General features: G+C 35.6%; 3 protein-coding genes across 3 annotated transcripts in view; 2 read left to right on the top strand and 1 right to left on the bottom strand.

Annotated features, from left to right (window-relative positions):
* cyb561d2 (cytochrome b561 family, member D2) overlaps positions 1–893 on the bottom strand; it is a 2,770-nt gene extending 1,877 nt beyond the window's left edge. Inside the window, exon 1 of the mRNA XM_084117959.1 lies at positions 624–893. Coding sequence (XP_083974085.1) covers positions 624–750 — 127 coding nt within the window. The 5' untranslated portion in view covers positions 751–893. The remainder of the gene's footprint in view (positions 1–623) is intronic.
* Positions 894–2,161: 1,268 nt separating this feature from the next.
* rassf1 (Ras association domain family member 1) lies at positions 2,162–11,636 on the top strand. The gene is made up of 7 exons (XM_084116518.1): positions 2,162–2,647; positions 3,955–4,450; positions 5,539–5,663; positions 9,823–9,927; positions 10,265–10,550; positions 10,668–10,783; positions 10,935–11,636. The coding sequence occupies exons 2-7, from the start codon at positions 4,171–4,173 to the stop codon at positions 11,082–11,084; spliced, it is 1,062 nt and encodes a 353-aa protein (XP_083972644.1). The 5' UTR covers positions 2,162–2,647; positions 3,955–4,170; the 3' UTR covers positions 11,085–11,636.
* Positions 11,637–12,060: 424 nt separating this feature from the next.
* tusc2b (tumor suppressor 2, mitochondrial calcium regulator b) lies at positions 12,061–16,294 on the top strand. Its single transcript, XM_084116517.1, has 4 exons — positions 12,061–12,223; positions 12,715–12,921; positions 15,163–15,283; positions 15,381–16,294. The coding sequence occupies exons 2-4, from the start codon at positions 12,770–12,772 to the stop codon at positions 15,444–15,446; spliced, it is 339 nt and encodes a 112-aa protein (XP_083972643.1). The 5' UTR covers positions 12,061–12,223; positions 12,715–12,769; the 3' UTR covers positions 15,447–16,294.
* The last annotated feature ends 6,222 nt before the right edge of the window (positions 16,295–22,516 follow it).

Here is a 22,516-nt window from a genome sequence, read left to right as displayed (position 1 = left end):
AACAACTTAAATATTTGTATAAATTATAGAACCTATATTTTCATTATTATTAATGGTGTATTATTATGATGATGTGACAGAATATTTTATATTTTGCTAAATAAATAATTATATACACAAACGTTTGTGTTAGATGCGATTAATCACGATTCATCGATTTTTACAGCACTATATATAACAAACAATTGAAATATTTGTATAAATTATAGAAACTATATTTTCATTATTATTAATAGTGTATTATTATGATGATGTGATATTTTATTAAATGTTGTCAAATAAATAATATACATACATTTTACATATACAATACACATACAATAGTATCGATCTTTTGCGCATACAACCATTACAACATTTATATTTATAGGCTATAATCTACTTTCATAATTAAGAGGATATTTGCACTATGTTATTTTGTCATTATTTTAAATGAATATAACGTTTGATTATTAATATAATAACATGTACGTATATTCCTGTCAGAAATAAATTAGATTAAATTATTTTTATCAATAGTATCAAACAACATATAAATTCACTACAGGAAACGATCGTTTTCTGACAGCACAGATCAGTGAGAGTCCGAGTACGATCTTCACACTGGTGTTTATTGTACTCACTGGATCCAGGTTTGGCGAGGACCGTGATGAAGCCAGTGAACACAGCGCACAGCACATGAGTGGAGACTCCGCACACTATCCTGCTGTAGCGGTACAGCTTAGGCTCCGACTCGTGATGGACAGTCATATTGTACTCTACTGGGTCTCTCTCAAATCTATTCCATACAGCTACATACACAAACAGCACACTGAGACTAAACTAACTCAACCCATTTGAAATGCTCGCAATCTCAACTCCGAACTCTGATCATTCAAGATTTCCGGTTACACACCAACATGCCATAATAAAAGTCTCATCTCGTTTCGAAGCAAAATCTGATTTGTCATAAAAATAAATATGATTTATATATTTTGAAAACCCACTACGATAAATTAAAATGAATCTTGTTTGCGCCAAAGTATATTTTCTTCCCTAAATGATATAAATGACTTTTATTTTGACAATAATTGTAAATAATTTCTTCCAGATTGCCTCTGTTCTAGAAATCCCTGTGCTAATGCTGACGTGGGATTTTGTTTACACGCATGTCTTTCCGTCTTTTGACCTGCAGGGATCACACTGAATTTATTTTTCAGATTCCACAAATAAATGAATGCTTCACAGTTTATTGTTATCTGTGTCTGTGCAGAACTTATTTTTAAATATATTTTTTTCCTGTCTATAAATACTGAGATCAATGATGTTTTTAACTTTAAAAGTATGTTTGTTTGGTTTGTTGTATTTTATTTATTTGTAGATTAAATGTTTTTTGTTTATATATATATATATATATATATATATATATATATATTTTTTTTTTTTTTTTTTTTTTTTTTTTTTTTCACAATGACATTTTTATCTTTAAAAATAGTTTGTATTTTTGTATTTATATTTGGTTTGTTTAGGGAAATGTCATGAAATTACTCGTGAAATTTAATTGGGGAATCCGATGACCGTAACTAAATCAGACTTTCACAACCAATTACTGTGTATTGTCCTCTATGCGGAGCAGGATTTCTTCGTGTCCTGTGACCTGCTCGTCCTGCTGGCCCTCATCCAGACTGAACGGAGGACAGAAACCTTCTTATCTCATCTGGGTCTTCTCAGACCTCCTTCCTGATGATACATACATCCGCTATCAGACCAAAGAGAGAGAGAGAGAGAGACTTCAGTGTTAAATCAAGCCTATGGAGCTCTGACAACTCCCAGTTTGGAGCAAGTACGCACACTAGATTTCTATGCACTGAAAGCTTTGCAGGAAAATGGTATCTTCCATGTTCATTTTCTACGTTATTTATTAAATGTATGCATGAGTCTGTATAAATATTCTGATTTATCAAATAACGACTTAAATTTCAGTCTGCTCCCACACCTATAAGGACTTTAGAAGACTTGAAATGTATATTATACAAGTTGTATGAACCACTTTGTTTGGAAAAGAGCTACGTTAAGATTCTCGAGGAAAGATGACATGTGGGCGAGTAGATAATAATTTTGAGAGCGCTGTCCCTTTAAGAATGAGTTTAATTTTAAACGAGGTCATTGTAAATAGACCCGCAGGCGTGGGTTCAGAATATAAAACCCGAGGGTCCATCAAATGATTCAGGAAATGATGTCTGCTCTGCCTTCTCCGCTCTTAAATAGGACAGATCGTGCTGGATTAAGCGTTAATCTGAGTCTGCGGCGCATGCGCACTAACGCGCGCTAGCGGTCGCGCTGTACAAGGTGCGCGTTCTGACTGAAGAGAAACTCATAATCGACCCGGTTTCGAGCTGCGACCGCGAATGACGCCAACAACAGTGAACCGAAAATATGAGGAGACATCTGTCTGCCAGAGGAGCATCATTTCCACTTTACTTTTGCCTGTAATCGAAGATGTTTTCTCTGTTTTACGCAATCACTTGCGTTATCTCCTCTCAAACACGCGATGCGCGCGCAGATTACGCGCTGTTTGAGATTTGAAGAGCGGATTTGAGGAAACTGAGCCGTTTACTGTCAGTCTGAGGCTCTTCTGGCGATACAAGTGTCTTGTTTTGGGTTTACGGTAGGTTGGTCTTTTTAAGCAGTTTCTACAAGAGGTTCAAATACAAGTAGGCTACAACTATAATCTGACACTATAACCATCAAATTATAGATGTATAGCCTACTTTCTGCAGTTTGTAGGGTTTTTTATACTCCACGTCAAATCAATGACGTCGAATTGCTAATCTAATCTGTGAGAGATTATTTTGTTCCGTGTTATGTGTTTGGAATGAATACTACTACACTTTTTTTACAAGTAGCCTAAATTTGTAAGTTTTTTTTTTTTTTTAAATATGTATTTCTTATTATGTTTGTTATTTATTTTCTTTATTTTCTATAGGCCTATTGTATTATAATATCTTGGTTTGTGTATTTATGCATGTCTGCTTCTGTGTAAATTCTTTAACTGGAAGTCAATATATTTTGACATCTAATCTATTCTATTAATTTATTTATTCGTTTTAATTGAATTAATTAAATCGAACACTAATTAATTTAGTAATTATATATTTTATGCTTTTATTTAAAGATTTACATGTAAGAATGTATGTAGCCTATTTTACATTAATTGTTGCGATTTATTTGCTAATTCTCTTAGTTAAATATTTGCGTTATTTACTCAGTTGTTCAACTGTATTCTATTTGTCCATTCTTCATTAGTCAATATTATGTGCTTTTTATTTGCTATGCTTTTGTGACCCAGTTTTACGCCTCTTTCTATTCTGGTTGGCTGTCCGGGCCTTTGGGCTTCTCAGGATTAGGACAGTAGCCAAAAGAGGTGCCCTACAACAAAAATGGTCCAAAAACACCCTTGAGTGAATTTTCCTCCTCACGCATACTGATCAGCCTCCATATAGATGTTGTCAAGTGGTTTTGTAAAGGACAGATTAGTTTGCACAAACCCGCTGGAATGTTAAAACCCCATCATTTCCTGTCTGTGGACTTTCTGTCGTCTGATGTTTAAAGAAGCTTTTACCCTATACAGACTAAATATTTAATTCTGTTCAACAAATATCAAGGGTCTCTCTTTTATTAAAAATATATAGGCGTAATATACAAAAAAAAGTAATTATAATGGATTTATATTATTAAAATAGATTTATAATATATAGGCTAATATTTATATTACTTAATGTATTATTATAATAATATATATATATATATATATATATATATATATATATATATATAATTTTATATTATTTATATATAATGATAGTAAAACAAATTAATGGAGTCCTTTGAAGATCAGAGAGATTATAACTGTCCACATTTATCTCACAATATATCGTAATCTAATCTAATCAAATCTCTGTTGTTTTTCCTCAGATTGAGCCAGATGCTGCTGAAAACTGAATCAAGAGGACATCTCGCTGAAAACATCATCTCTTTTGTATTAATATTGTACGATCGTCAAAGTGATCCATGTTTGTTCTCAGCCTGGATGTGCAAACACGTCAGAACCCGACGCGAAGTCCGTCGACCTGGTTCGGAGTAAACCGGGTCGTTTTGAAGTGATGCTTTTTAGCCTCCCACATCCCCAAGATGGCAAAATGTGAACTCATTGAATTACAGGACTTGACTCCGGACGACCGCATTGAGTTAGCGCCCCCTAGCGGCCCTCCGCCCACTCTGGAGAGGTGGAGCAAAGAGAAGGTGGTGCGGATGGTGGGCGAGCGCGTGCGTCTGGAGGACCCCGACTGGCCGACGTGTAAACCCGGACGGGGTCACGACTTCCAGCCCTGCAGCCAGACGCAGCTCAGCTGGTGTGACCTCTGCGGGGAGTTCATATGGGGCCTGTACAGGCAGAGTCTCCGCTGCACACGTGAGTCCTTTACCCAGATAATACAGAACATTTCCACTGGGATATTTGTCTTCTGCTGTGTAAATGTTTCTGTCAAGACAATCTGGCCCTCAGTGACTGAAAGCAAATAGGAAAAGGATGTTTAGGTACGGATTCGTTTAGACAGTGTCTTCTGTTGGACAGAGATTGTGTGGGTGTGTGTTTGTTACGAAATTTAAGAATTCAAACGGCAAATCAGTCAGTAATGTTGTAAGTTTATGGACAGTAATTCATAAGTACAGCAAATAAATAACACAACAGAATAGAATAGAATAGAATAGAATAGAATAGAATAGAATAGAATAGAATAGAATAAACCGTATACAAATTAGATTTTAGGCAAATAATGCAAATGGAATAAACAAATAAATGTTCTAATAAATGTATAAATACATACATGCTTAAATAAATGTAAAACTGAGTAAAGGCATAAATAAATTTGAAAAAAAATTGATTGATTTAATTTAGGTCAAATTAATAAATTGGGTAATAACATAAAGATTAGATGTTAAAATATGTGCAACCGATTTTAATTTAAAATTAAATAACACATAGAATAAATAACAAACTGCTTACGAACCAACAGAATAGAGTACAATATAGAAAATGAAGAAGAATAACTGCATAATTACATAAATAAATGCCTAAACCAGCCAGAACACCTTGGCAAATCCCTGGCAACCTTCCAGAATATCTTGTAACAGTGAGATTTGCAAGTTCAACCCACATTTTTTTCATATAAATAAAAAATATCGTTTGTTCTTTTTCTTTCTCTTTGCCAAAAACATCACTTTAAAATGTACCAGCATGTTTTTACACTTGGTAAAGCTTTTAAAGTGGCTTAGTCAAACAGACCACAGATGAATGATTTATTCATCAAATGACCCAGAACCACCATTACCACCAGGTGGCGCTGTAGACTCATTCATGAGCAACGCTTGACCCCTCTGTCATGTGTTTCCACTAAAATCAGACTGCTGCTCTGTTAAACTGTAGAGCTATATTTAACTCTAGAAACGAAAACTGGATGTGTGGTTTTGGTTTCTGAAGGAATGTTTGTGTCTCTTCAGACTGTAATTACACTTGTCACTACCGCTGTCAACCCTTCATTCAGCTGGACTGCAGCTCCGACTGTGACGCCATCCGTGAACAAACGAACTACTGCGAGGACACGATCGAGACGGACACCAATGTGGTGAGAGAACGACTGCTAGAGAGCACACGTCACCCGTAAACGACGTAAATAAGAGAGGAAGTTGTTTATGTATGTGCTAGTCATTGACGCTTTCGCCATTTCTGCCCCATAAGAAAACAATCATGCTCTGGTAAGTCATTATGACAAAAAGTTGCAATTTTTAAGAATAGAAATTATGACTTTGTCACAATTATAACATAAATCAAAATCATGAGATAAAAAGTCGAAATTATGACAGAAAATCATAAGATGCAGAGTCGAAATTATGACATACTAAATCATACGTTGAAATGATGACATAGAAAGTCATAATAATGAGATAAAACGTTGAAATTATGACTGTCACAATTATGACATAAGTCAAAATTAAGACTTAAAAAGTCATAATTATGAGATAAAAAGTCAAAATGATGACAAAAATTAGACTAATAAAAAGACACTAAATCGAAATTATGACTTTGTTACAATTGTAACATTAAACAAAATTATGGCTTAAAAAGTCATAATTATGACAGAAAATCATGAGATAAAAGGGTAAAATTATGACAGAAAATCATAAGAAATTTTGAAATTATGACAATTATAGGATAAAAAGTCGAAATTATGACAGAAAATCACAAGATGCAAAGTCGAAATTATGACATACTAAATCATACGTTGAAATGATGACATAGAAAGTCATAATAATGAGATAAAACATTGAAATTATGACTCACAATTATGACATAAGTCAAAATTAAGACTTAAAAAGTCATAATTATGACAGAAAATCATAGGAAATTTTGAAATTATGACAATTATAGGATAAAAAGTCGAAATTGTAAAAGAAAGTCAAGATAAAAAGACATTCCTGACATAAGGTAAAATTGACATGCTAAATCAAAATTATGAGATAAAACCTTAAAATTATGACTTTGTCACAATTATGACATAACTTGAAATTATGACTTAAAAATGTATAATTATTAGATAAAAAGAAATTGAAATTGATTATTATCTTTTTATCTGTCATAATTTCGAGTATTTAGACAATTAATTCAAAGTTTCTAAAAGCTTTGTTTCCCCATCACTAGCATGTGCGCATAAATTCAACGTAAAACATAATTGAAGTAGGTCTGACTCGCGGCTCGCCATATGCCACCAGTGCTGATTTTATTACGTCCTACACACGCAGAGTCACGCGCAGTTTACGACAACCACACAATAAAGCAGCTGCTCGCTTTTTAACATTTCAAATGTGACAAATAAATGCGTTACTTTTAAAACATTCTGGACATTTATTGACCAATGTAGAGTTGCATGGAAGGTTTTAGTTGATGATTTAAGATGGTAATCACGGTGATGATCTGCGAAGGACAGATCTGCCATTGATTTTTCCATGTTAGTGAGTCTTTCTTGAGTGCTGATGTGAAAGTGATATGGGGGAGGGCGGAGGAGGAGACAGCTGGAGGAATGAACTGATCACGCTTTACCTAATTACAAATGTGCAAATCATCTTAACCTCTCATTTGGCCTTGTAACGTTTGCACGAAGGTCTTTCTACTTTTACATTTTTTTTAATTACACATAAGACTTTACCCAGTGGCACCATATGAAACATTTATATACATATATATCCTCCTGAGACCCAGTGATTCTTTTCTGTTCACTGTGTTATTTTCTGCACTTCTTTTCTTTAATTCTAAATTATTTTGTTTCTTGGTAATATTGGATATAATGATGATAATAATAATAATAATCATTATAATTATTATGATTTAATATACATTTGTACAAATAAACGTATACTATTATTTACTAATATAAATATACAATTTAAAATAAATGTTATGTTTTATATATAACAAACATTGCATATTATTATATGTAATTTTTAAAGTAATTATTATATAATTATATTTAGATGTAATTATATTTTTCTTTGTCAACTCAGTGATTTTTATATTGTTTGTTTGTTTCACAGCTTTTTCTGTCATACCAAATACTTGTATGTTAATTGGCAATACTTCAAATAATAATAATAATAAATATATATATGTACATAATGGTATAAATGTATTCAAAATATATTTATACAGTTATTTACTATTATAAATGTACCATTTAAAAATATTGCATATTACTATATGTCATTTTGACAATTATTGTATAATTATTTGTAGATGTGATTTATAATTTTATTTGTCAACTGTAATGATTTATCCATTTTTATACATAATAGTATAAATGTATTTAAAATACTATTATTTACATTTAATTTAAATAAATATCTGTATAATTGTTATACCATTTAATGTATATATAATTATATTTTTTATAGTTAGAAATTGTATTGTATTGTTCTGCTGGGTCTCGAGGGGAGGGGCCAGGATTGAATGGAGGGAGGAGCTTACGTGCAGTATATTCAATCCGGGGGGCGGAGCAAAGCGGAAGGGTGGGGTTTCAAATCACGCCTAACGGTTGCATTGCATCCCGGTTGCACGAGGTCAGTTAGTCAGACAGCCACATCACCCTCCTCCTCACTCAGACACAGCGGAAGCTCTTATACAGTCCCGGTACGGTCGGTTTCGGTGTGATAATGACGGATTGTGAGTGGTTCGACATGACTTGGGGCAGCAGCGCGAGCAGCGGATACTGCAGCCAGAGCGACTCCGAGCACGAGCACGAGCTCGAGCAGTTCTACACCGCGCGCACTTCACTCAGAAAGATCAAAAAACGCAAAGACAAAGTAAGACAGTGATACATGATCATACAAAATACTATATTAAGCTTAAATGTATATTATTTTGGCGTTTGGGGTGGGCTTTGCTATTTTTACAGTCCATTTGGAACTGGAGAAACTTAACTTGCGGATATCTTCGGCTCGGTGTGCCAACAATGCATGTGCGCAATCTGCGCATGCGTGGTTATTTTAAATGATGCTTGCATATACTTTCAAAGTGTACAATTTAGTAATTTATTTTATTATTAAAAATCGTAACATAATTTATTTTAATTATTCATTATTTTTTTAAAATATTTATTGTATTTGTTATATTTTAGATTTAGTTAATTGTGTGTGTGTGTGTGTGTGTGTGTGGGATGGGGGGGAAGTGTTTCCTCTTAAAATGATGTCATGCTGAGTAGCACTTAAGGTGATTAACAAATCAAAGCATCTGCAGTCTGACCATGTCTCATTACATAGCCCATGATCAGTGTAAAGACTCTTAATTAAAACTTCCATTACTATTTATGAAGCCAGCAATTTTATTTAAAGATAAAAGTGGACCAGGCTTATACCAGAAACATATATTGCTTTCTTATTTATTTAGTAGTGTTTTGTTTTACACACAAAAGAGATCCATAATGCCCAAAATTGTACATTATTAGTGGAGTCTGTCTTATGAATTTATAATTTGTAAATTAATTTTTAAAACATGCATTAATATTTAGATAAAAAGCAGGAATTATTATCTTAAATATTTAATAACTACTTAAATGAACCAGTTGATAAATATTTAATTCAGTTTATATGGTACTTTTAACAGTTCCGTAGATTTACAGAAAAAAGTAGAAAACTTGGGATGAGGCGGTCTCGAATGTAGGAAACACATTTTCCCACAAATTTGGGAGGAAATCATACTTGTTGTGAAGTATTAGAGTTAATGGGGCAGACTGAAAATCTGTTCATTCCTTGCTCACATTCAGATGCATTTGAAGTCTACATGTGTGTATGAGTGAGTGTGGAACAATGTGTGTGTGTGTGTTCGTTCCCACTTCCTGTCGGCTATTTCTGGATGAGGGAGGGTGTTTTCCTGTGGCCCGTGTCAGTCTGTGTTAGTTGTGGGTAAAGGATCCAGCTGGATCTGACGGAGTATTTGAAACCCACTTTCTGTCTCAGACTGCATTTGTTCTGCTGTACAAACACAACCAGCTGATGTTGTTAAATATAGTTACTCGGTCACATAAAATCAGGCTTTTTTTTTTGTCAAAGTACTTATAAATCTGAGTCTTATTGGTTTGTATCTCAGGAAAACCCATAAAATCAGTGTTTAGGATGAACTATAAAGTTCTCATAAACCTAGGGATACATCGGCCAGTCTGAGTCGCTTGAGCTTTCTTTGCCTCCCCCTTGTGGTCACGTGATGCATTACACACTCTCCTGTCCTCTGTCCTGCAGGATGAGCCGGTCGACTGCAGGAAACAGGAGCTCTCTGTCACTGAAATACAACAGAAAGTGAAAGAATACAACGCTCAGGTCAACAGCAACCTCTTCATGGTTCTGGTAAGGAAACCTGTCGGTCTCCATTTATGTAAATCTATCAAATAGTTTTTTGCTGTTTTTAATTTTACAATTTAATATATTATCAAATTTATATATCTTAATGTATGTATACGTGTGTGTGTGTGTATATATATAATATACATTATAATATTATTGATCTTTATGCTTATTAGAGGTGCTTGCATTATAGGAATTTTAATTGCACATGTATATTATTATAATATTAAATGTATTTATATATTATTGTATTATATTTATTTGTGATACTTGCATTTGGACGAACCCCTAACCGTAACTATCAACTTCAATGTGATTCTTTACTTGTCCTCGTCATCAGAACCGTGATGGATCTTACACTGGCTTCATAAAGGTCCAGTTCAAGCTGGCCCGGCCCGTGTCTCTCCCTCCTTCACGGAGCACGTCCTCCTCCTCGGGATGGGACTGCACTGAAGCACTGCAGCATCGCACCTCATTCTACCTGCCCAGAGACACCGTCAAACACCTGCACATCAGCTCCAGCACACGGGCCAGAGAGGTCATCGAAGCACTGCTGAAGAAGTTCACCGTGGTGGACAATCCGGCCAAGTTCTCTCTGTTCGAACGCAGCGAACGGCAGAATCAAGGTGGGGAGAACAACATGTATACTTTTATTTTGACACCTTACCTACATTGATTCTTATAATAAACAAAATATAAATTGTATGTAAGTATCAAAATTCCTATTATCTTTCTTTTTTCAGTGCACTTAAAGAAGATTGCGGATGATGAATGTCCGCTTTTCTTGCGTCTGTGTGCTGGACCCAACGAGAAAGTCCTCAGTTTAGTTCTTAAAGAGAATGAAACGGGAGAAGTGAATGTGAGTAAACGCCCTTCTGACAGTCGCCGTCTGTACATGGTTATTTTTATCAGAAATAATAAAAAAATTAAAATATGCCAAATTGTTTTAAAAGGTATATACACATATTTGAGGTACAAGTATTCATGATATTGTTGGCTTCTTCTCGCAGTGGGATGCGTTCAGTTTTCCCGAACTCCGGAACTTCCTGCGCATTCTGCAGCGGGAGGAGGAGGATCACGTCCGGCAGATCGTGCGGCGCTACGCCTCGGCACGAGACAAGATGAAAGAGGCTATGAAGAACTTCAGTACGCCTGGCTGAAACAAGCTGCTTTTATACCTCAGTAACAAGAGAAAAGGAGAAGAAAACGTACTAAGTACGCAGCTTATTACTGTTTGAATCCAAAGAGTGTGTGGAAGAACCCTTTGAGACATGAGAGGGTTGTAAATGAAAGAGAAATGCAGTGAGAGAGAAAGAGAGTAGCGTGTGTTTAAGCGTGACTGATGAGCGTGAGAGGAGTGTGACGTTACACTGGAAGAAATGCTGCGGTCGTAGCCGTAGATCCAGTTGTGGAGCAACGTCTTTCCAGTGTGGGTGACAGATTATTGGTCTGTGGTGATTGCATATATTAATGCAGATTAAAGAGTATTTTAATCACCATTTGAACTTGTAATAGGAAAAAATATATAATTTTAAAGGCTATATTAATATACCACCATTTAGTGATGCAATACTTGTGAGCTATTGAAGGACCCATGTATATATTGGATATTTGTTGTCAGTTTCTTTGAAATTAAATAAAGTAGAATATTTTTCCCCTTTAAAAATGACTGTTTTTGTTATGTGCAAGAACCATTAAATGACAAAAACACATTTCATTGTTTTTTTGCATTTTATTATTATTAATAATTATATTTGAAATATATAAGTAGCTTTTAAAGTTAAGTGAAAAGGAAAGCATTTTACAAAACAAATTTTTTTTAAATAACGTCCTCTATTTGATAGTTTACAATATGACCAACAACATGTAATTTAGAAAATACAGATTTTTCTTTAGAGGTCAAATTATTTGCCTGCATGTTTACTAAATTATATGCACTACCCTTTTTTAGTTATTTAGTCTGCTTTTTGACAAAAATGCAAACCATAAATTATTATTTTTTATTTCATTTTGATTAATTACTTTATTCAAATAAAATAAAAATTATTGAAAGAAATAAATTTAGTAAAGACTTTTATTCTGTAAAAAATCAAACTTTTATTCTATCCATTCTCCTCACCGAAGCAGTTCTATGTATTTCCGGTTTTAGCAGGAGCGGCTGAGAGTGTGTCTTGATTCACTCTCTGATCTGCAGCGGTTCGTTTCTGACTATACACACTCAATAAATCTGTTTAAACCCGCATTAATTCGTATTATATCCGCTCCTCTGCTTCATTTAACATCAAGAGACTTTATTCAAGTAAGTGTCATCATTATAAATATGAATAATATTGTGTTATAGACACAAACGTTGTAGGACATTATGATGATGTTAGCCGTATTAGCACGAAAGCTATATCAATTAAGACAATTGGAAAATAAAATAATTAAACTGAATGTTATTTATTAATAATAATACTGATGGAAAATCTTTTTAGTGAATAAATATAATAAATTTGACTCTTGTTTTTGCTAATTTTTTGCTGTCAGACACAATCTGTCTTGTTTTAAGATGCTACATGCTAATGCTGAGGTGAAAATCTCTGTTATATAAAATATTGTTCAAAATGTCAATTTATTAAGAACGTAAAATATTTTTTTTTATGGATTTTATTATAATGAAGTGTTTGACTTGGTGGGAAAGCACAGGTCACAGGTTTCCCATGTCATAAAAAGTAGCCATATTTTATTACACTGACATTATCAGCTTCATGATGTCAATATTTAACAGTCTATTCTTTCTTCCTCCAGAGCTGTACGTCTGTCCCAAGTGTGACCCGACCAGGAGGAGAATGTTCTGCGGCCCATGATGGGTGGCAGCGGGTCTAAAGGTAAAGGGTACTGGCCGTTCTCTGGTTCGGTTGGTGGAGATGAACCTGCCAAAGACGGCCAAGAGCAGAGCCTGGCCAGGGTCCGGAGCATCCGAAATGCGACGCCTTTCGTGTTTACCAGGAGGAGGTAAATATAGCCACAGATCCTGGCATGCGACAGCATAACTGAACCGCTGTGCCAGTTACACTAAGAGAAGAAACTCTCTTTTACTAAGAGAAGGTGCTCTGAAAAACACATTTTCTTGAGTTTCATTGCAGATTTCAAAAGTCATGTTTTTAAAGTATTTGAGTCATTGATGTCATTTAACCATAAATGTACAGTCAATACGCTACATAATATATATACACGCATATTTGTTCATAGAATGCCAAAAGTGACCAATCAGAATCATATGGAAGCTTGTTTCTGCCACAGAATAAAAAATAAAAAAGGTAATTGCGACATTTTATCTCAGAATTGCGAGTTTAAAGGGCACCTATTATGACCCTTTACACAAGATGTAAAATAAGTCTCTGATTTCCCCGGAGTATGTATGTATGTGAAGTTTTAGCTCAAAATACCCAACAGATATTTTTTTACAGCATGTTTAAATTGTCATTTTTTGGGGCTCAGAAAAACGCGCCGTTTTAGTGTGTATCCCTTTAAATGCAAATGAACTGCTGCTGCCGGCCCAAAAGGCGGAGCCTCACGAGCTCGCGCTTCAGTCAGGACAATCTCATCTGATAATATCAAAACAGAAACTCTCGGTAGTGGTGTTCTTTTCGACTCGGAGTCGGACAATAATATCCACAGAGCCAGAGAATATATGCTGTATGGAGATAGAACAGGTATAGTTTAGCTTAATTATGGTTATAACTTATTTGTCATCTGCTTTTATCCACTATTAATACAAGCCTGCTATAGCAGATCTCGTCCGAATGATGACCAAAATATACTGATGAGTTAAGTTTTAAGTTTATTGTACATGACACAAAAGATGAAGCGTTAGTTTTACTCCAGAAAATCACTGTAAGAGCTGAATAAACACAGTATATAAGATGTGAGCATTTAAGTCTTATCCAAAACTCTCTCTCTCCTTTTCATTAGCATGGAACATACACAGCGAAGTACACAAAACACTCGTTACAACTAACAGTAAACAAATATATACACACCTTTAATAAACTGGTACACTGTATATCCGTAAAACGACTCGGTGAGCTGTGATAAAGTGCGCGCTCTCACTTTCATTTCTGCCGTGGTCAGTAACGTTAGGCCTGTCGCTCCGGAGACCGTAAGCTGGATCACGAACAGTACAGATCCATCCGAGAGTAACACCGAGAGTAAATGAAGACTGCTATGTTCATTCAACAACAAAACACCTCAATCGCTTAGGAGACATTCTTGTCTACAGCGTCTCAAGCGTCGAAACAATGGCAGACTCTGTGTCCAGCTCACTCAGGGCGGGTCTATGCTCAAACTGCAGTATCAATCAACAGTCGTGGGAGGGGCCTGTGCAAAGTGACGTCACATTGCCCCGAATCTGAGAACAGCTCGTTCTGAGACCGTGCTTATGATTTATGGGGATTATAAAAAAAGCACTGGGTGGATTTTTATCATTATAGGGTGGTTGTGTACACACACTGCCAACACACATTTATGTTCAAACATCATGTAAAAGTGAATTTTGCATAATAGGTGCCCTTTAAATCTCGCAATTCTTTATAACAAAACTTTATAACACGCAATTGCGAGTTTATATCTCAATTCCGAGAAAAGAAGTCAGAAAATAGGATATAAGCTAACAATTGCAAGAATAAGAGTAGAACTATGAGATAAAAACGTCATAATTACTTTTTTTATTCAGCGGGGGAAACAAGCTGCCATAGAATCAAGTGTTCCATTCACACTGAATGTTTTCTTTTAAAAACACAAGACGCGGGGTATTGTAATGAAAAAAGAATATCTAGAGCCGCCCGTAACATCATCTTTTTACATGCAAGTCTCTGCAAAAGACACAAGGCATGGTTAATCACGTCTAGGCTATCTAGTGAATGTTTACATAGAGAAACACTGGAAAAGCAGCACAGTGGAACTCAAACGGCCCCTTAAGGCCCGTTCACACCAAGAATGATAACTATAAAGTTTTAATAATCGTTCTAATTCTATGAGAATAGGAAGTCTACACCACAACTAAAATGATAATGGCACAGAGACACAACAAAACTGCTGAGCGCGTGTAATAAACAGAACTTATCGTGCATTGGTGTGGATGCTAATATAGTTATCGTTATACTGTAGTTCTCGTTCTTGGTGTGACTTTGTAAAAAGATTTTGATTGTTGCACATGTATGTGATTTTTTTTACATTTGTGTTCATGTTGTGAAGCTCTTTGTACTACGATGAGGACGGCGACCTGGCCCACGAGTTTTACGAAGAAACGGTAGTAACGAAAAACGGCCGAAAGAAAGCCAAACTAAAACGAATCCACAAGAATCTCATACCTCAGGTTAGTCAGCACAGGAATGTTTTCATTATATTGAATTGTAATAAGTCTTTGAATATTCATGATTACTAGAACATTAATATTGGGAATTTTTCCGTAGGGAGTCGTCAAGTTGGATCACCCTCGTATCCACGTCGATTTTCCGGTCGTCATCTGTGAAGCTTGATGTCGTCGGTGACCTCCTGTGAAGATTCCGTCCTCCCTCATTTTCCTCCCGACCGCTGGATCCTGGACACGCTTGCTGTGTAGCGCCCCTGTGAGTTTGGGAGGGCTCGACGCGTGTATGTTGAATCCCGGCAAACGGGCCGCGAGATGCTCTGGCCGTCAGCCTGAGAAGAGGCTGAGGCCTGACAATGATGTCCTGACTTTTTCGTTTTCTTGTAATCCTCCACATGTACGTCTTGAAGACTATTATGGGCTGTACGGCCAAGACACTAAGTGTGGTTTGTATGAGTGAATGGCTGTTTGTTTGTTAGTATATGACCATAGAAATTGAGAATATATAGCTATGTTTGACTTTTATCAGGAGCACATCATGAAGGACTCTGGAGAACCTTCTAGAACATTCTGTTTAGAATTCTGAAGATGTTCTAGAAGCCCTCAGAAAGATCAGGTTGCATTTGAACGCTTTAATCGACGGGCATTGTATAACAAGCAGAGCTTCGCAGATCGTCAGGATGCGATGTTCGTAGAGGTAATGCAGTTAGGGTTAGTACAAAATAAGCAAGTAAAACTACAGCCTGAATTTTGCATGTAGTTCATATAGACCTGATTCTGCTTTCTTTCCAGCCAGTAGGAGAGAATCAATGGCTGTTTACTGCGCTGTGATTTGTTTGTATGCTGATTGGATGATGGAATTGCTGTCGCTCCTTGATTGGTCGGTTGAGGCACTGACTGACTCAGTGCTGCCAGTCATTGTGAGAAGCCCTGCCCCCTCTCACTGTTCTGGCAGTCTTTATTTATTACAGTTGAAATGACCAGATGGCATTAAAGAAAATACCACGTATAAATGCATATCAAACTGTGTTTGTCTGTTAATTCGATATTAAAACGGAATATTTAGTGGGACACTGAACTGATTTTATCCATGTGGATTTGATTGAAAATGAAGGCTATGATTTTTTTGTTTTGTTCAAAATGATTTTTTAAATTAATATATATCATTAATATATTCATTGTCTAAAAAAAAGTTTTATGATTTATTTCTACTGTTGAATATTCCAAAAAATGCGATGCACAGGAAGTGACATCAGTTGGACCGTTCTACAGCATGACGTAATGGTAAGTAAACCTCATTCCATTTAAAAAAAAAAAAAATCTTGTTTTTTTTAACACATCACATTGTTGACCGTATTTGTTGAGACTGACCATTCAACCCTGTTACTGAAGTAATTGCAAGATAACTTTTTTTTTTTTTTGCCCATAACTATAAACCAACATTTGATTTTATTATATCAAAAAAATACAAATGAATAACATTTTAAAAATAAAAATAGCTAATTAGGTTGCAGGTTTTGCATTAATTTTGTAAATTTAAATCTGAATTAAAGGGTTAGTTCACCCAAAAATGAAAATTACCCCATGATTTACTTACCCTCAAGTCATCCTAGGTGTATATGACATTCTTCTTTCGGACGAATACAATCGGAGTTATATAAAAAAATGTCCTGGCTCTTCCAAGCTTTATAATGGCAGTGAATGGTTGTTTCTGTTTTGAAGTTCATCAGAGTGCATCTATCCATGATAAAAGTGCATCTATCCATGATAAAAGTCTGTATTTGTATTTGTAATGTATTTGTCTGAAAGAAGAATGTCATATACACCTAGGATGGCTTCAGGGTGAGTAAATCATGGGGTAAATTTCATTTTTAGGTGAACTAATCCTTTAAAGCTGCAGTTCTTAACTTTTGGCGCTCTATCTGTTAATAAAGAGAACTGTGTGCATCTTGCGGAAGAACATTGTAGCCAGAGCTACTTCTCTCTGTTTATTTCTATGATGAGTCACGCAGGGACTGGGCTACTCCGCAGTGGTACGACCCGTACCAGTCTATATAGTCCGAATATAAACACTTATAATAGGTGTACTGTAGTGATTCAGGATAAGACAAAAACAGTTTGGAAAATGGATTCATGATGTACTCACTTATTTATATACATTTTGAACAAAAAATAAATATAGTTACGGACTGCAGCTTTAAATCTAAATCTACTTTGTAAATTTAGCTGTCTAGAAAGTAAATGGGGTTCATGTTGATTTAATGTGGTCATCTAGATTTTGACATAATACCTGCTGAATATTTACCCTGTTTAACCAAGAGGAGCAAAACCAATATTTATGGGTTGTGTGTAGTTGTGTCCTCTGTTTAGTTTAATTAAGATCCATCCACAACAGGACAACATCAAATACTTTAAGCCATTTTGTCTCTTAGTTGACCGTCTTTTCCTCCTGCACTCTGTCCTCTAGTTGAACTCTTGTTCTTTCCACAGATCTGAACTCCACCGTTGCTTTGATTCCTTCATCTTCCATCCACAAACAAATGACCAGACAATGTTATCTTCTACTGTTGGAATCATTTAATGATAAATTATTATTAATTAAATACAAGGAATGTTTTCCAGCGACGCTAATCTCTGACCTGGACAAAGGCACTTGAAGAAAGACAGGACATTCTTCTGAAGCTGAATTATAAGGATATTTGCCAAGTCAAACATCACTATTATGGTTTATTATTTGGGTTAGTGATTTGAACAAACTAGCATTAAGTATTAAACTTTGCAGTGCAAATCGTCTACCACAATTTGTGCTAAGAATGATTTGTTCTAAGTGGTCTAACTTGCAGATGATAAAATGAGCAAATAAACCCCATCGTATAAGCTTGTGGGAGGGATTTATTGAGTCAGGCCAGAAAACAACCATTCAGAACCAGCTAGTTACCGCGTAGCATTGTGCTAATAACCCCTCATAACACTTTAGCAATCAAGTAGCAAGTTTAGTACTTCTTCAGAAAGTGTGAATATCTTGTTGACCAAATTGTGTATGCCAGAGATGTCATGATCATAACTGCTGTAGGAATCTGCATTCCATATCCATGATTCTGTCTTTAACGAACCACGGTCTCACACCCACCCAGAGTCCTAATTGGGGCTTTTATTCCCGCTTGGTTTTCTGAAGATTAGCTGTGATTTCCTTGGAGAGGCCAAAATGAGCTGTGATTGTTTTAGCTGCTGTGCCTGGAGACTTGTAATCTTTATCATATGAGTTACTCAAACTGCTTCAGTGCATATGAAACAATTTTATATCCCAAATCTGCAATCAAAACTCCCACGTTAAAGTAGACTCATCACTCATTTCAGCTGTGCAGCTGCATTTAGCGTTAGCAGAAAGTTCTAATGGCTTCTAGGTTAGTGACCAGTGATATAGTGTGCACAATACTTGCTCTTATGTATCCTGGGAATGTTTGTAGTTGAATACTAGCACACTATTCACGATATTTTGTAGTTTGTTTTTTTACAGTGTGCTAATTATGTCATAATTGCCATAATTCTGCACATATTGGGTGGAAATGGATTGAAATATGGTAAAATGTGTTAAATTAAGCTACGAGTGCTACATTTTTATTGGTATATGAAAGCATCATTATATACAGTATAGCCTACTGTGTAGTGTGCCAAACTTCTGACAAGAAAATTTATTTACAAAGTTGCAATTACATACACATTCATGTGACGTAATAAAACGTTATAAAGCTGCACCCATTTGTAACCAATTTGCCTAAACGTAAAACAATTATGAATTCTCATGAGACTGTTGAGTGTGTAGTATGCTAGTATTTCATTCTTTTGGATTACTAGACGCCTCTCTTTGGTATGTGACGTGCTTGATTTACTCTGTGACTGCGGTATGCTATCATTCCATTTGGCACAATTACTGGACACCCCTCGCTGTATTAAACTTGCAATATAGTAATAAGTCATGTGACAACGGTGTAGTATACTACTATTTGGGGTGTCCATTGCTAAATTCATAATCGCATACTTGCATACTACTTATACTATGTCTGCCATAGAAAGATGTGGTAAAAGTAGTATACTAATATGCGGTTCTGAATTCAGCACCTCTCAATGGGCTACTGTATCCCACAATGCAATGTGGTCGATTTGACCTTTGATGGGGTATCAGCCTTTTTGACTTGGGCTTATTAAGTAGACCACTATCAGTGAAGACCTTTTTACACAAAAGTGGATCTAAGATGCAAATTATATTCAAACTTATTTCAGAAATGATACATGGACATTTCTCACTGTATAGTATGCCATTTTGGAAGAGCATTCTTCCATACTATTTCTGTATTATATAGTATGTTTGTTGTTACTACTGTTTGAAGCATATCATTGCATACTATTTAAAATAGCCTACTATTTAGAAAAGAAGGCAGTTTGCTAGTATTCTATTCAATTGGACTACAAATGGTTACATATACTATTTTAATAATATGTAGTATGCAGTACTGCAGGGGCCAGTTGCATAAACATAGTTAGTATGTCAAGACTGACCAACTAGCAGTTAGCCAAGGGGCAAGCAGTATTACTTTTTAGTGTCCAAATTAGACCAATCTATGTTTTTGATCTAACTGACTTAAAAAAGTTATGAACAGTCTTGAAGAAAAAAATGTGATGACTAATCAGTCTTGATGACTAGTCCAAGCAGTTTATGCAACAGTACTCCATTGCGAACATATAGCCATTGAGTGTGTGCAGGGTTGATCCATCAATGCGGGCTGGTCCTCTATTTAATTGCTTTCAGATGATTCCCAATCATTTGAACCTCAGGCTCATTAGGCAACAGCGTTCATGTATTTCAAATATTTATCCATTCAAACAGGAATGTTTCAAACTCTCAGTTGTGCCGTAAATGTTCCTTTAGCCTATAAATTTTGCTTTATGGCGAGTTTGTAACAGAAAACAAACATCCCCCAAATGCCTCTTTTTTTCGTAATAGTTTTGTTTAGAAAATTTCACGCAACCCTTTTCAATGACATGTCCTTGATCACCATGACGGTTCTCCCGCGGTATTGACGCACGGCAGCCGAATTCTTGCTGTGCCAGGAGTGACCTTCCTTCCCTTTCGAACAGTCCCGTGTCCTGACCAACAGAGTCATGGGCTGATTAAAAGAAAATACTCATCCCGTTCACTGACACAGGAAACACAGGTCAGTGAAAGTGTGTGTGACTTTAATTAAAACTCATATTTTAGGGCAGAAATGTTTGGCCAGTGCATTACAATCATGCATAACAAGAAGTATTTGTGTTTACATACTTGATTTGGGTTTATTTTAGGATTAACTTATGCTAGTTGACTGAAACGCATCCCTTTTTTCATGGAGCTCAAAGTGAGTTATTTAGCCGAATGTCCAGGATGCTTTTCTCTATACTAAAACAAGATGATAAATAATTGAAATAAATAAATCTTAATAATAATAATTAATTATTAGAAATAATTGTTGGGTGCACTATTACTTTAAGAAACTAAAAATGACCAGTGGTTTTTATATGTCAGTTTCTGGACAGCATGTGTGCTTATAATCAGATTTCAATGTTCTCTTATCCATTTTTCAATAAAGCTCCACGTTATTGCTGAGCTCTGGGGTTTTACGGGCTCAATCTCTCTCTTGTTTTTACTTACAGGTCTCTGTTCTTTGCTTTCTCTGCAAAATACCCAGAAAGTCGTTCCTGAGTCAGCAGAGAAGAGGAAACAAGAGAAAGGCAGTTCAGCTGTGTTTATTGGCTTCATCAAACACGATGACCGCTTCACTCAGACATTGGAGGTCAGTTATCGATCTTCTCATTAGCGAAGACAGAGCTGATTTGTACTCTGGGATTCATTACTCTAAACAAGCCTTTCAGACTCCACTGATGTCATTGTTTTAGCAGCGAGCTAAAATTTGTTTTGGAGCTTTTGTGCTATGGACATGAGTGATGCTTCAAATTGTGTGGCTTGTTAGTTTTCTTCTTGACTTTCAATTTTTGTAGCACAGCAATTGATAAAATTGGTGTTTTTACCACCCCAAGCACCCTAGCAACCACATTGTAACACGCTAATAACCTCTCAGAACACCCTAGCAACTCCATAGCAATGAGCTAAGTTCACCCAGAGCCCCTTAGCAATAAATGGCAACACCCTGGCATTGTGGTGGTAAGTTTAGCAAATCTAATATTTAGAAAACATAAGGCAATTGTTAGAAGCCATTCAAACAGAATGCGAGAAAAACGCATTTCCCCCGTGGAAAGTGGAATGGGAAAAAATGCAAAGTCTCAAGACGTTTTAAATTGTTTATTCTTTTTGATGTTAATTTTTTTTATCCGTGTTTTGATTCCACACAATTTCAGTTTTCCAACACCCCCCAAAAAAACCCAGATGTACAAATTTAGAGTATTCAGCCACCCGATGGCTACCGTCAACTGTCTGGTTACCAACATTCTTCAAAATATCTTCCTTTGTGTTCAACAGAAGAAACTCATACAGGTTTGAAACAACATGAGGGTGAGTAAATGATGACAGAACTATTCCTTTAAAAGATGCAAATGCAGTGGTCAAAGACGTGCGTCTGGCGCATGTTTACATAGACAAACAATGGAAAAGCAGCTTGCTAACTGTACTTTATGGTATGTTTTTGGTAAAAGTGTAGTCATGTTAGTGAAATTTCAGTGAATTTTTGTGGGCAAAGGTGGTCTGTTGTCAGTAGCGTGGTTATTGTATGAAGCACAAACCAAGCAGCTTTCTCTTGGCAAAACCGTGTAAAAAACTTGAACCCATTGCGAAATTCATACAGGAAAATCTTTCGCACTCATGCACAAAATTTCAAGTTGATTATTATTGAAATTTCTGAAAATTTCTTGATTTTGTCTTTTGGACTTATTAAATTCTGACACCCAATGGTGTTGGGTGCATTGCTTTTACTTTAATAATTCGTCATATGATCTCCATGAAGTACCAACTATTTTTCTTACCTTTATCAGACACTTTTCAGACACTTCACTCTAGAGTGCATTGAATGTACATGTTTTTTTTTCCATTATTTGTGCCCCCTGGGAATGATAACCATGAATTTGCTAGTGTCATGTTCAACTATATTTAAGTACTATTAATTTCTTTAGCTATAAAACTTTTTAATTAGCATTCTCGCCTCTATCTCCTCCACTATCTCCCATTTCATCACTTTCACAGTGATTTATTAC

The sequence above is a fragment of the Abramis brama genome (assembly GCF_963993115.1).
Source record: "Abramis brama genome assembly, chromosome: 6".
Taxonomy (NCBI): domain Eukaryota; kingdom Metazoa; phylum Chordata; class Actinopteri; order Cypriniformes; family Leuciscidae; genus Abramis; species Abramis brama.
Note: the sequence above shows the minus strand (reverse complement) of the source record. Positions and strands in the feature narration are given on the sequence as shown.

What these genes read in the sequence shown, in the direction of transcription:
- rassf1 (XM_084116518.1), top strand. Translation starts at nt 4,171, where the DNA reads ATGGCAAAATGTGAACTCATTGAATTACAGGACTTGACTCCGGACGAC. An exon ending in TCGAGACGGACACCAATGTG is followed by an intron (nt 5,664 to 9,822) that starts GTGAGAGAACGA and finishes TCTGTCCTGCAG; the next exon opens with GATGAGCCGGTCGACTGCAG. An exon ending in CAGCGAACGGCAGAATCAAG is followed by an intron (nt 10,551 to 10,667) that starts GTGGGGAGAACA and finishes TTCTTTTTTCAG; the next exon opens with TGCACTTAAAGAAGATTGCG.
- tusc2b (XM_084116517.1), top strand. Translation starts at nt 12,770, where the DNA reads ATGATGGGTGGCAGCGGGTCTAAAGGTAAAGGGTACTGGCCGTTCTCT. An exon ending in TTCGTGTTTACCAGGAGGAG is followed by an intron (nt 12,922 to 15,162) that starts GTAAATATAGCC and finishes CATGTTGTGAAG; the next exon opens with CTCTTTGTACTACGATGAGG. An exon ending in ACAAGAATCTCATACCTCAG is followed by an intron (nt 15,284 to 15,380) that starts GTTAGTCAGCAC and finishes ATTTTTCCGTAG; the next exon opens with GGAGTCGTCAAGTTGGATCA.